The 12,317-nt window shown below is 53.7% G+C and overlaps 2 protein-coding genes across 2 annotated transcripts; one reads left to right on the top strand and one right to left on the bottom strand.

Moving 5' to 3' along the window:
- Positions 1 to 160: 160 nt before the first annotated feature.
- On the bottom strand, positions 161 to 5,653 carry CENPT (centromere protein T; the record flags this gene model as incomplete). Its single annotated transcript, XM_079907202.1, has 13 exons — positions 161 to 284; positions 366 to 470; positions 550 to 726; positions 1,324 to 1,414; positions 1,667 to 1,987; positions 2,300 to 2,461; positions 3,169 to 3,317; positions 3,533 to 3,569; positions 3,682 to 3,818; positions 3,939 to 4,035; positions 4,143 to 4,230; positions 4,370 to 4,460; positions 5,541 to 5,653. 13 exons carry the CDS (start codon positions 5,651 to 5,653, stop codon positions 161 to 163), a joined length of 1,692 nt encoding a protein of 563 aa, XP_079763328.1.
- A 3,076-nt stretch (positions 5,654 to 8,729) lies between these two features.
- On the top strand, positions 8,730 to 11,820 carry THAP11 (THAP domain containing 11). Its single transcript, XM_079907203.1, has one exon. The coding sequence runs from the start codon at positions 10,084 to 10,086 to the stop codon at positions 11,008 to 11,010; it is 927 nt and encodes a 308-aa protein (XP_079763329.1). The 5' UTR covers positions 8,730 to 10,083; the 3' UTR covers positions 11,011 to 11,820.
- The last annotated feature ends 497 nt before the right edge of the window (positions 11,821 to 12,317 follow it).

Below are 12,317 nucleotides of genomic sequence, written 5' to 3'. Positions count from 1 at the left end.
TGGTTGGTCGCTGCTTGGCTGGTCCCAGAACATGCACCAAAGCACAGCATATTCTGTTTGTGACATTTTATTGATGCTGGGGGGCAGGGAGGAAACCTAGAAGTGTATGTGGGGCCAAGGGGCCCCAGGTAGGGACAGGGCAGGTGTTGAGGCCTGGCCACTACTGGGCAGGGAAGACAGTGTTGCCACTGAATGCACAAGGGATGAGCTGCTGTCGGTACTCCAGGGGCAGGTGCCGCTCCACGAGCACATGCAGGGAGACTTGGTCACTGACCAGGCCCTGCCTGCAGCAGAGGAAGATAGAGAATGAGAGAATCAATGCCAGCACTCCCACACCCAGCACCTCCCTGCTTCCATCCACTTACCTTCGCATCAGCAGCTCCAGGTCCTCTGGCCTCACAGTCTTGCGACCAGCATGAGCAGCAAATACCTCCAAGTCGTCACAAAGATGCTGGAAATACTTGTCCAGGCTGCCAAGAAAGTAGGGGTAAAACAGACTGTTCATGATCTGAGGGGCTTCTCTCCCCACCCCAAGTGTCAAGGACTCACCACTTCTCCACCATTTCCACAGCCTTCTTCTCCATAGGCATCTTAGCATAGAAGCTAAAGAGTTTCGCATAGTGGTTCAGTCCAGTCTTGTAGGGATCTTGACGGGGTCTGGAGCCAGGGATTCGGGGCTTGGGAGGAAGCCTGGCCGACAGAGGCTCCGGAGGCTCTGAAGGTAACCTAGGGGCAAGGAGTGAACAGAGTTAGCTGAACTGCTGCTACCTAAAGAGGCCGCTAATCAAACATAAGTCTTGCTGGCTCCTGCCAAGACTGGGGCCCTTGTGCTCCTTGGCCAGGCTGGACCAACAGCTCCAACCATTTCTGGGGGACAGTGGGGACAGGGGGCTATGTAGAAGCCTGGTCTTTCCCTGGGGCCCCAACCCTCCACAATCTGGACACAATGTCCCAGTCTAGCCTCATCATACAAACCAGTACTTGCTCAGGCCCATGATCCTCAGGCTTTGGCATGGACATTCCCCCTACTCAGCCCACTCTGCCTGTCCCATTCTGCTAATCCTCCTCCAGGAAGCCTTCTCTGACTGCATACTAACCTAGGCACTTCCCCCCTGCCCAGGCTCCTCTAAGCCCCTGCAAGCAGGCACCAGACAGATGTGCTGAGTGGGCCCCATCCAGCCCACCTTAGGGTGCTCTCCTGGGTAATCATCTATATACCTAAAGGAAGAGTGATAAGAGTGATAACTCTGTGGTACCCAATGCCAACCTCAGTACCTGCCCCCTTCCAAGAGGCCCATGTGGAACAGGGTCGTGGGATCTTACACTGCAGTGCTAGGCGGTGGAGCTGGCTCAAGAAACTGAAGTCGCCTGGCCCGAAGGAACTCTGGGGTGCTGGAGGCCAACTCTGGGCTTGCTGCAGAGGAAGGGCAGGGTTACAGAGGGCACAGGCCAGACCATCTCACTCAACCCTGAAGGCCCACAGCCTCCTTATCCTGTTCCTCGAGGGCTCCATCTAGCTCCAGCCAAGCAAGGGGCCTTTCAGAGTTTCCCTGGCCCAAGACCACCTGTGCCCAGAAACACAAGCCAGGTAAGCCCCTCCTCCAAGGCCAGGGACACAGCTGTCCCTTACCCACCCACCCCCTGATCCCTGCACTGGGCCCCTTACCTGTTCTACCAGAGGTGTCTTCATCCCCTGAAGATCCTTCTGGCTCCTTGGCCTCGACAGCCCCCCAGGATCCCTCTGCTTCGGTCACTTCTATGTGTCCTTCAAGCTCTTCTGCTCTGGCGGATCCTTGTGCTTCTGCTGCCTTCTCCACTTCCCTCAAGCTTTCTTCCATTCTTTCCTCTGCCTCCTCACCTACTCCATTCTGTAAGGGCTCTACTCCATCTTCTCCAGAGATATTACTGCTGATGTTCGGAAAGCCCATAGCAAGGGCATCAACCTCCTCCACCTTTCCTGCCAGAAGCTGGGCTGCTTTCCCAGCACCTGAATCAAGGGGAGAGAATATAGGCTGGAAAAGCAGTAGGCCAGGGCTGTAGCCCTGAGAAAGGTAAAGATGGAGTAGTAAAACCCAGCCTAGCCCATCAAGGAAGGAAGAGGGCCAGAGGCAGCCCCAGGGTACTGGTTTGGAATCTCCTGGCCCAACACTGACTCTGCTCTTGGATGGAGGGATCAACAGCCCTCCAAAGGGACTCGGGGGTGACGGGGTACATATATGGGCCTGAGGAGGAAAAAACACCAATGCCAATTCTTGCTTAAGCTAGGCTTGGCTCCAGGTTGCGTGCCCCACATACTCACCGTTGTTCTGCAGCCCAAGCCCACTGCTCCATGTCCTGCGACTGGCAGCCCTCTCCACATCTTTAGCCCCAGAGTGAGAGCGGCAAGGCAGGGAGTGGTGCACACTGGGGGAACGGCCAACCAAGGGCTGGGAGAAGGGCTGGGTGTCCTCCAACACTGTGTCTGTTGGCAGAGTAGCAACAGGGGTTCTGAGGCTGTCATCTGGAGATCAAGGTCCAGTGGGCACTCAGTGTTTTGCACGCCCACCTGCTGTTCTGCTAGCCAGTCACCAGGGCCTGGGTAGTGGACCCACAAGCTTGCCCAAGTGGCCCTCAGAGAGAGAAGACTGAGCCTATTCTAAGCCTAATCTCCCTTCCACAGCTCTCCTTGCTTACCTTCCTGCTCCTTAGCCTGGCATTCCCAGGCTCCATAGGTTGCCCCACCCAATCTGCTCACCCATGCCTCCATTCTCCACTTCTCATTCAGGTCCCTCTGCCTGCAACCCTTCTCTTATCCTGGTGAACTTGACTTGTCTTTTGGAATCAGGCTCCCAGGTCAGCTCTGACTGAACAGCTGATCCTGAAACCTAGCCTCTTTTAACCTCCCAATAAGCTCCAGCCACCATATCACACCCCTTTCCTACCCTCAGTCCTGTAGCTCTTCAAGGATATGGGGTCCTGGAAGATACTGAGGGACTAAGACTGGGCCCCCAGAAGACAAGAGGCAATTTGCAGAAAGAAAGCAGAAAGTCCTCATAAACCTACTGGCCAGGCTTGCTCACTGTTCTTGACTCAAAGGAGAGAGGAGCAACCCTGGACTCAGCAGCACCTCCCATCAATCATGGGGGGAAACTTTCCCCACAGGCCAGAAGACAGAAATCTCAACCTTACCTGGAGGAGCCAAGGCCAGGGAAGTATCTCGCAGATCCTGCAAAAGTGTACCCACATCTACAGCTCGGCGGGTAGGAGGTCTGCGGGCCAAACCAGGCCTCTTCACTGATTGTGTTTGCAGAGGTGTGGCGAAGGTCAAGTTGAGGGAGCTGATGGGAGGGACAAGGCACAAAGGAAAGTCAGGTACCTGAGGTCCAACCACCCTCCCCCACCCCAGGAGTCCCCCAGCTGCCCCGGTGCTCTCATCTCTTAGAACCCAGCCACCATGCTGTGAGCATGGAGCAGTTATGGCCAGACTGCATTCTATTCAGCACCCCCTTCCCCAAGCCTCTCCTCCACCAACTCCCGGAACAGGCAACAGCACCTGGTGAGGGAAGAGGCATCAGCATTCCCATGAGGCTCTGCAAGAGGATGTAAAAAGAAACCATAATAAGTTACCCAGGCCTCTCTCAGTCCTCCTCAGTCTCTCCAGAGGACAGAGAGGGTGGCCACAGGTGTTGTCCAGGACCTCACCTTGGGAGGGAGGCAGTCCCAAGTCCACTCCTTGCTGAAACACTGACAACCTCAGTCTCTGCTTCCTTCTGCCAAGAGCCAGCAGACCTGGAGCCAGGGTTGTGGGGGGCTCAAGTTCAGGAAGCTGCAACTCCAGGCTACAAGGATGGAGCTTTTCTCAGACAAGCCAGGGCACCCAACTCCGGCTCTTAGAGCCCCAAGAGGCTCCCTGACTAGTAATGCCCAGCAGCCTAGCCCAAGGAGGGAATTTACTGCACCTGCCCCGACCGCTTTCCCGTCTGGAAGCCTGGACCACCTGCGGTGCCAGCACTGGCTTCACCACTGACTCTGGCATTAGGATGGAAGATTCCGGGGCTGTAGAAATAACAAGGAGAGAGTGGAGTTGGCAGGGAAGGCTGCCCTAAATGAGAGATATCACAGGGCTGGTGCCTGATTCTCACTGCAGGCCAGGGCTCACTCACCAGTTAGTAAGATGTTCTTCAGCAGAGTCCGGGGTGTCTGTTCCTCCAAGTGTCCACTGGCTTGAACATGGGCCAATCTGTCAACAGACTTTGGGTAAAAGCATCAAGCAATCAATTTGTTCCTTTGCCTTGACAGTCCCTCAAGGTGGGCTCCAGAGCAGACCTATAACTCAAGAGCCCCCGCAGGCAACCAGAGCCCTGTAGTGATCAGCGGGTAGAGCACTTACCCTGGCTCTATTAGAACAACGCCTGGCAGTCGTCTTTGTTTGGCTCCTCAGCCTCCTAGAGGAAGGTGTTTGAAGCAGGGCTCTCTGGACACTGTGTAAAGAGCAGCAACTGTGAGAATTATGTAGGGAGGGTGAACTAGCGACGGGTCTTCGTCAGGGATCTTGGCTGAAGTCCTTTACCCTCAGGGACAGGGACCAGAAACCACTTGCCCTCCCACAGCCCTATTCCCAGTTCTATATCAACAGGGTTGTGGATGAAAGGGAGCCGAGGGGTATGGGAAGAGAGAAGGAATATGATGACCCAGCCAGAGAGAAGGGCTGAGGAAGGCTTCACTGAGATGACTACAGCAGAAGTAGGGGTTAACCACACAGATAAGAGGAACAACTGGAAATGTATCCATTCTAGACACTAAAACAATTCAGGGATATTTCAATATTTTTAAACCTTTTAAGTACTAGTCAGGGTCTGACAGCAACCTCCACATGGGTCACCCCAGCCCTACTCTCTCCAATCCAATCCCCTCTCAGATTCCAGAACCACATAAATGTTCCTCTGGCACAACTCCCACCTCATCACTCACAGGTCTAAAACCTATAATGAATGGCTTCCCATTGTCTATAAAGGAACTGCACTGCCCCAGGAAGTCAGCAGATGCCATCTTCCACCCTCTCTGCACCATAAGCTCACCACAGCCCTCACCCACTGACACTCCCACCACGTCAGGCCAAATTCGCTGCTCTCTAGCAAAGCATCTTTCCAGTTCCTGCCTCCTGACTGCTACCCAGGCTAGCTCTGCAACTCCTTTCCCATCTTTCAGCTGGGAACCGCTTGGGAGACTGTTCAGGGCAGATGCCTGGACATACTCTGGAGAAAACTGGCCTAGAGAACATAGCAGAGGTCCAGATTCTGAGCACCTATCCTTCGCTTCCAGAAGCGGACCCCCAAGGACGCCTGTATAATTGAGCTCTGAGGTCCCGAGCGGCCTGGAGTCTCAGGGGTGGGCGCACAAACAGCTGACCCGATCCCAGCGAGGAGAAAGGAGCCTGTTCTCAGAGCCCTGGACTCTGCTCCTCTCCGAGACTCAGTTTCCGTCTCCAAACAGGGTCAGCTCTGGACCCCATCGCCCAGTCCCTCAGGTTGTTCTTGTGTTGGGGCAGCGCCCTCACATACTCAGTCCGAGCACTCCGGGGTCGCCGCGGGGTGCGAGGATCCGCTGTATCCAGCACGCGCCGTAGCAGCGTGCGCGTCGTAGGCTCGCTGTCCCGGCTATAGCTGTCCGCCATCGCCTCAGCAGCCAGCCCTCCCAGCCGCTTCAGCAGCTGGCCTTCAGTAGCCGCTTCAGATCACCGCCTTCCCGCCGCCACATTTAAGCCAACTCTCGCGATGCTGCTGAATTTAGGTCAACTCTCGCGAGGCTGCCGCACAGCCCCACGGGAATTGCAGTTCTAGTCCTGCCGCCGGCTTCGCCCGGTGTGTACAGTGGTGGTAGCAAACGGGTTTTGCGGGCATCCTTACCTTGAGCCTGGGCAAGTATGTGCAGCCAGTCGAAGTCTCGGTTTCCTCACCTAAGGTAAGGTGAGGGTGATAACCACCTAATAAGGGGGTGTGTGTGTGTGTGTGTGTGTGTAAAATGAGTCAATTAGATAATGTTTAACTCAGGATCTGACAAGTAATAAGCCAGGTCATGAATAAATAGCAGGGACTATTTGTGAGAATGTCTCTCATTCTCATCTCCCTCTCCGAAGATGAGGAGAGACACATTTGGGCCAGGAAAAAAATAACTGTATTCTATATGTGACCTGATCAGATTTGCATTTGCAAAGACCGACGTGTCTATAGGACCTGTATCTATCACAAGAGATCAGTTTGCGGGCTTAGAGGCTAGTGGGCTGTTTGTGATCCAGCAGAGATGTTAAAATCTCCAAACATCAGCAATTCTGAGATAAATTTCGGCTCTCAAAAGTTCTGTTAATGCTGGAGACTACATTACCATATTTTCACCAATTGACAGCCCCCTGCCCCCTTTCTTACATTTTAATGGGAATTGAAATAGAACTTGAGCTCTGAGTTTCCTGTGGAGTTCTCCTTCATGCTCCTAAATTATGTGTAAAGTTTCAGATACTGGCAGTGGCGTGGGCATATTTGTGCTTATGTTAAAAAATAGAGCAAAGAAAAAATAAGATTCTTGCTTCTCAAAATTAGAGAACTGCAGAGGAAAATCATATCAATATTCCTCGTCATTTAGATCTGACCTTTGTGTTATCTGGCTTAAATTGCTAGCCCTTTGCAGGCACATTTCCGCGATCACTATCAACCACCTAAGTGCAATATTTATTTATTATTTGTAAAGCTTTGGACTGGATAATATGGAAAAAACATTAAAAACTTTTCAAAACAATTTGAGAATGAGCTTACTTTTCACAGCATTATTTGTGTTTGCATAGATTGTCTTTACTGTGTTTACACGATTGATTAAACTTTATATTTACTATTTGTCAAAAAAACAAAACAAAACACAGGGACTGCCCTGCTGGTGTAGCGGTTAAGAATCCACCTGCCAATTCAGAGGACATTCGAGCCCTGGTCCGGGAAGATCCCACATGCTGCGGAGAAACTAAACCCGTGCACCACAACTACTGAGCCTGCGCTCTAGAGCCCGCAAGCCACATCTACGGAACCTCAGTGCCACAACTACTGAAGCCGGTGAGCCTAGAGCCCGCGAGCAACAACTACTGAAGTCTGCGCGCCTAGGCCCCGTGCTCCACAACAAAGATTAGCCACTGCAGTGAGAAGCCTGTGCACTGCAACGAAAAATAGCTCCCTCTTGCCTCAACTAGAGAAAGCCCGTGTGCAGCAACGAAGACCCAATGCAAACAAAATAATAATAATATGTTATAAATATTGTTTTTGTTTTTGTTTTGCGATACGCGGACCTCTCACTGTTGTGGCCTCTCCTGTTGTGGAGCACAGGATCTGGACGCGCAGGCTCAGCAGCCATGGCTCACGGGCCCAGCCGCTCCGCAGCATGTGGGATCCTCCCGGACCAGGGCACGAACCTATGTCCCCTGCATCGGCAGGCGGACTCTCAACCACTGCGCCACCAGGGAAGCCCCATAAATATTGTTTTAAATAATAAAACACTGGGGGAATTCCCTGGTGGTTCAGTGGTTAGGACTCTGCGCTCTCACTGCCGAGGGCCCGGATTCAATCCCTGGTCCAAGAACTAAAATCCCACAAGCCGCGTGGTGTGGCCAAAAAACACAAGAAAGCAAAACCAAAACCGAACAAACAATAAAAAAAACTGGGGGCTTCCCTGGTGGCGCAGTGGTTGAGAGTCTGCCTGCCCATGCAGGGGACACGGGTTCGAGCCCTGGTCTGGGAAGATCCCACATGCTGTGGCGCAACTAGGCCTGTGAGCCACAACTACTGAGCCTGTGCATCTGGAGCCTGTGCTCTGCAACAAGAGAGGCCATGATAGTGAGAGGCCCGCGCACCACGATGAAGAGTGGCCCCCGCTTGCCGCAACTAGAGAAAGCCCTCGCATAGAAACGAAGACCCAACACAGCCAAAAATAAATAAATTAATTAATTTAAAAAAAAACACACAAATAACCAAGGATTACATTGGTTGTAAACAGAAATGCAATGGTAATGTTTGGGTGTTGGGACCAGAAAAATAGTTCTTTTTTTCCCCATTGTCGTTTATGTTTCTAGAACATTTTAAGTATGGGTCTGTTTTACAATAAAGAATAACAAACTTGGACTTCCCTGGTGGCACAGTGGTTAGGAATCCGCCTGCCAATGCAGGGGACACGGGTTCGAGCCCTGGTCTGGGAAGATCCCACATGCCGCGGAGCAACTAAGCCTGTGCACCACAACCACTGAGCCTGTGCTCTAGAGCCCGCACGCCACAACTATTGAAGCCCGCGCACCTAGAGCCCGCGCTCTGCAACAAGTGAAGCCACTGCAATGAGAAGCCCAAGGACTGCAACAAAGAGTAGCCCCTGCTTGCCGCATCTAGAGAAAAGCCCGTGTGCGGCAACAACGACCCAATGCAGCCAAAAATAAAAAGGAATAACTAAAAAAGTGACAGTTAACTTGGAGTGCTTTTGCAAACTTTTAAAAGGCCCGATCTATTTTGTTTTTATATCAAATAATTAGAAATAATATATAAACTAGGCTTCGAATTCATACCCGTGGTCTGTAATCAGAAGAGAAAAAAGTGAGGAAGGAGAGTCAGGAGAAAGGGTGAAGAACGGCAAGAAGTGGGAGAAACGGGGAACTCGACAAAGGAGGGCTAGCTTACAGGTAATTCTCCATGACGAGTGCCTGGCCTCCTCTCTGGTTTTCCACAGCTTCTCTTGCCCTTTAGAACACTTTCCCCAAGGAAGTCGAGGGAGTGGGGAGGTGACTTGTTACAATACAAATCCTGTCCAACCTCTCGTTTAACACCTCTCCAACAGTTCCCAGTCACCGGCAGAATAAAATCACAAATCTTTTAACTTGGCCCAGTTTGTTATCTTTCGGAGCTTCTGCTATTCTGGCTACCCTTGAGGATCCTTAAGGGCAGAGCCTAGCTCCTTCCTGCCTCAGGTTCTTACAGGCTGGTTCCCGGGCAAAAACCAGCGACTCCTCCCTAACCAAGCTTTTCGTGGATTTTTTCTTCCTGGGCCTCCGCCTCCCACTTCTCCCTCTCCCTTGTTGATTTTTTTTTTTTTTTTTGGAGCGTTTATTTCTGTGATTAGACATCCATTAGTGTGCATTCATTCACATCTATTATCCAAAAGTCTGACCCTCATCCCTCTATAGTCAGGCCGGGTCGGTATGGTTCCTGCAAGGTTCCCAACTCCCTGCACTATGCTCGGTGCACAGTAGGCGCCTAGTGATGACTATGTTTAGGTCAATAAGACAGTCAAGGCAAGCGGCATCTGAGTCGGGGGAGAGTCTCTAATTCAGACAAAAGGGCTCCCTGAGGTCCTCTGGGGCGCTGAGGCTTAGGTCTTTCCTCCCCTCCCCCGCAGGAATGCCGTGGACTCAGCAGCTCAGGGTTGGGGTACCGCTTCCGGCGAACAACACAACCTCGTCCGAATCCTGGTCCGCTTGCAATCCGACCTTTCCCTTAGGCGGCGCTCCAGGCCGCAGCCGCCAAGTTTAGCGCAACGCATTTCGGGACTTATAGTTTCCGTGGGCACATGCCCAGGGCGCTTGCGCACTGGGGAGACGCGCGCCGCCCGACCCCCATCAGGATTCCAGGTCCTTGCGAAGGGCGCTCCAAGCGACAGAGTTCCAACCGAATACGCCTCTCTAGTCCGCCGAGGGTGAGCCACGTAGGGGAAAAGTCCGCTCTACGTGGGCTGTCGCGGTGCCCTGCAAAGAGACCGGAACAAGCGCGCCCCGCTCCGGAAGTGAGCGGCTTCTGCCGCGGTGCATTGTGGGGGGCGTAGTCCTCTTTCCCAGGCGGTCCTTCGCGGCGTCCCTGGGGCCCACTCTGGAGCGCAGGCGGGCGGCTGGGCGGCTGGCTCGGCGCGGGCCGACGGGAGGCGTATTCTGGGCACGGGGCGCCGGGCCAGGCCGGCCGCGCCGGGCGGCAGTAGTGGGAGGCTGCCGAAGGCCTCGCGCGGTGCCGCCCGTCGAGGGGCGGGCGGCGGCATACCGACCGGGCCGTCGAAAGGCTCAGAAGGCCGGTGGGCTGGGCCGGGCCGCGCGGCGCAGCCATGCCTGGCTTTACGTGCTGCGTGCCAGGCTGCTACAACAACTCGCACCGGGACAAGGCGTTGCACTTCTACACGTTTCCCAAGGACGCTGAGCTGCGGCGCCTTTGGCTCAAGAATGTGTCCCGTGCCGGCGTCAGTGGGTGCTTCTCCACCTTCCAGCCCACCACGGGCCACCGTCTCTGCAGCGTTCACTTCCAGGGCGGCCGCAAAACCTACACGGTGCGGGTCCCCACCATCTTCCCGCTGCGCGGCGTCAACGAGCGCAAAGTAGCACGCAGACCCGCGGGGGCCGCAGCCGCCCGCCGCAGGCAGCAGCAGCAGCAGCAGCAGCAACAGCAGCAGCAGCAGCAGCAGCAACAACAGCAGCAGCAGCAGCAGCCGTCGCCGTCCGCCTCCACTGCCCAGACCGCCCAGCTGCAGCCGAACCTGGTATCTGCTTCTGCGGCTGTGCTCCTCACCCTTCAGGCTGCTGTGGACAGCAGCCAGCCTCCGGGATCCGTGCCTCCGGCTCCCACCACTCCCACGGGAGAAGATGTGAAGCCCATTGACCTGACGGTGCAAGTGGAGTTCGCGGCCGCAGAGGGCGCAGCCGCCGCAGCCGCTGCGTCGGAGCTAGAGGCTGCTACAGCAGGGCTGGAGGCCGCCGAGTGCCCCATGGGCCCCCAGTTGGTGGTGGTCGGGGAAGAGGGCTTCCCTGATACTGGCTCCGACCACTCGTACTCGTTGTCGTCAGGCACCACAGAGGAGGAGCTCTTGCGCAAGCTGAACGAGCAGCGGGACATCCTGGCGCTGATGGAGGTGAAGATGAAGGAGATGAAGGGCAGCATCCGTCACCTGCGTCTCACCGAAGCCAAACTCCGTGAAGAACTACGCGAGAAGGATAGGCTGCTGGCCATGGCTGTCATCCGCAAGAAGCACGGAATGTGAACGAGTCCCCTTTCGGCCTTCGGGACTCCCAGACTCCTGCCAGCTTAGAGGGACCTGAGGCCACCGCTGTTGAACTCCCTCATACTCCTGGGGCACTGGTTGGCAGTACTGAGCCTTAGGGCAGCTGGACTCTTTTGCTGGTGACCAAGCACCCTCTCTTGTTTCCTCCTGAAGCAAGGTCCTGAAGTCTGGGATCTCAGACTCTGCACTGGTGACACCAGCAATTATGACTTTGTCTACCCCTCCCTACCTTCACTCCCCAACCCCAAGTTTATGTTGCAGGTTCTGGTTAAGCAGAGGCTTCAGAACCACTGAACTTGAAACTTATCCCCTAGGGATGCAGGCGAGATGCCCAAGGACTGTGGCTTTGGGAAAACAACTGAACCTTGAGTTTGGCCGGCAATCAGAGACAACTCTTCTGTGTGTAGTGATAAGAGATCCAAGTAACATCAGTTCTACTTTTTGTGCTTTTCCTTCCCAGGTGCAGCCTGTGATTCTGATGGGGACTGGCAGATCTGTGCCTCTGCCTCCTAGGACCTCCCTCCCAGGAGGCCATCGACAAGGGGATCTAGGTGACCTGTTGATGGAGATCCAGCTTGCCAGGGACTTAGGTCTATCCTGTTATGTTTGCTACTGGTTACAAATTCTATTTTCTGTACAATTAGTCAGACTAAAGTTTTCACTGTGTTTGTTTGGCAAAACAGATTAAACAGAAAGTAAGGTTTTTATTTGGGTTTCGCCAATTTATTTTTATAAGGACTCAGCTAAGGGTCCCTGAAACACGGGGAGATGGACTTCCTGTTAGGCCTCCACCTTCGCCGCCTTAGGTCTCAAGGACCAGGCTGACCCTGAGAGTAGAGATGCTTCAGTGACTAGGTTTCTCCATAAAGAGGCCCTAAGCACAAGGACCCTGGCCTTATAAGGTCTTTGCAGAGTTCCAGCTCACCCCGAAGAGTTTGGAAATTGCACCAAATGGTCCTGGTTTGTCCATGGGTTAGCTCCCTGTGTCCTTTCAACTGGGAGAAGGAGCAACTGAGAACTAAACTGAATTGTGGCAGCCCACTTCTCTGAGGGTTTTGAATTCCTTAAGAATTTTCAGCTGGAGTTGAATTTTGCTCACTATTTTAGCCCTTAGGCCTAGTATGGTGTCTGGCACACATGGGCACGCAGTTACTTAAATCAGTGAAGACCGTAGCTGGAGCCAGCCATGGACTCTTATACAGATACCTTTGACTTTGGTACACTTTCATTGTGAAGGAGGTGGATCCATAGAGGACTTTAAGCATAGGAGTTGGAATTGGTGACCC

Source organism: Stenella coeruleoalba (assembly GCF_951394435.1).
Source record: "Stenella coeruleoalba genome assembly, chromosome: 20".
Taxonomy (NCBI): domain Eukaryota; kingdom Metazoa; phylum Chordata; class Mammalia; order Artiodactyla; family Delphinidae; genus Stenella; species Stenella coeruleoalba.
This window is presented reverse-complemented; position numbering and strand designations above follow the sequence as displayed.

Coding starts and splice junctions, on each gene's coding strand:
- THAP11 (XM_079907203.1), top strand. CDS start 10,084: ATGCCTGGCTTTACGTGCTGCGTGCCAGGCTGCTACAACAACTCGCAC.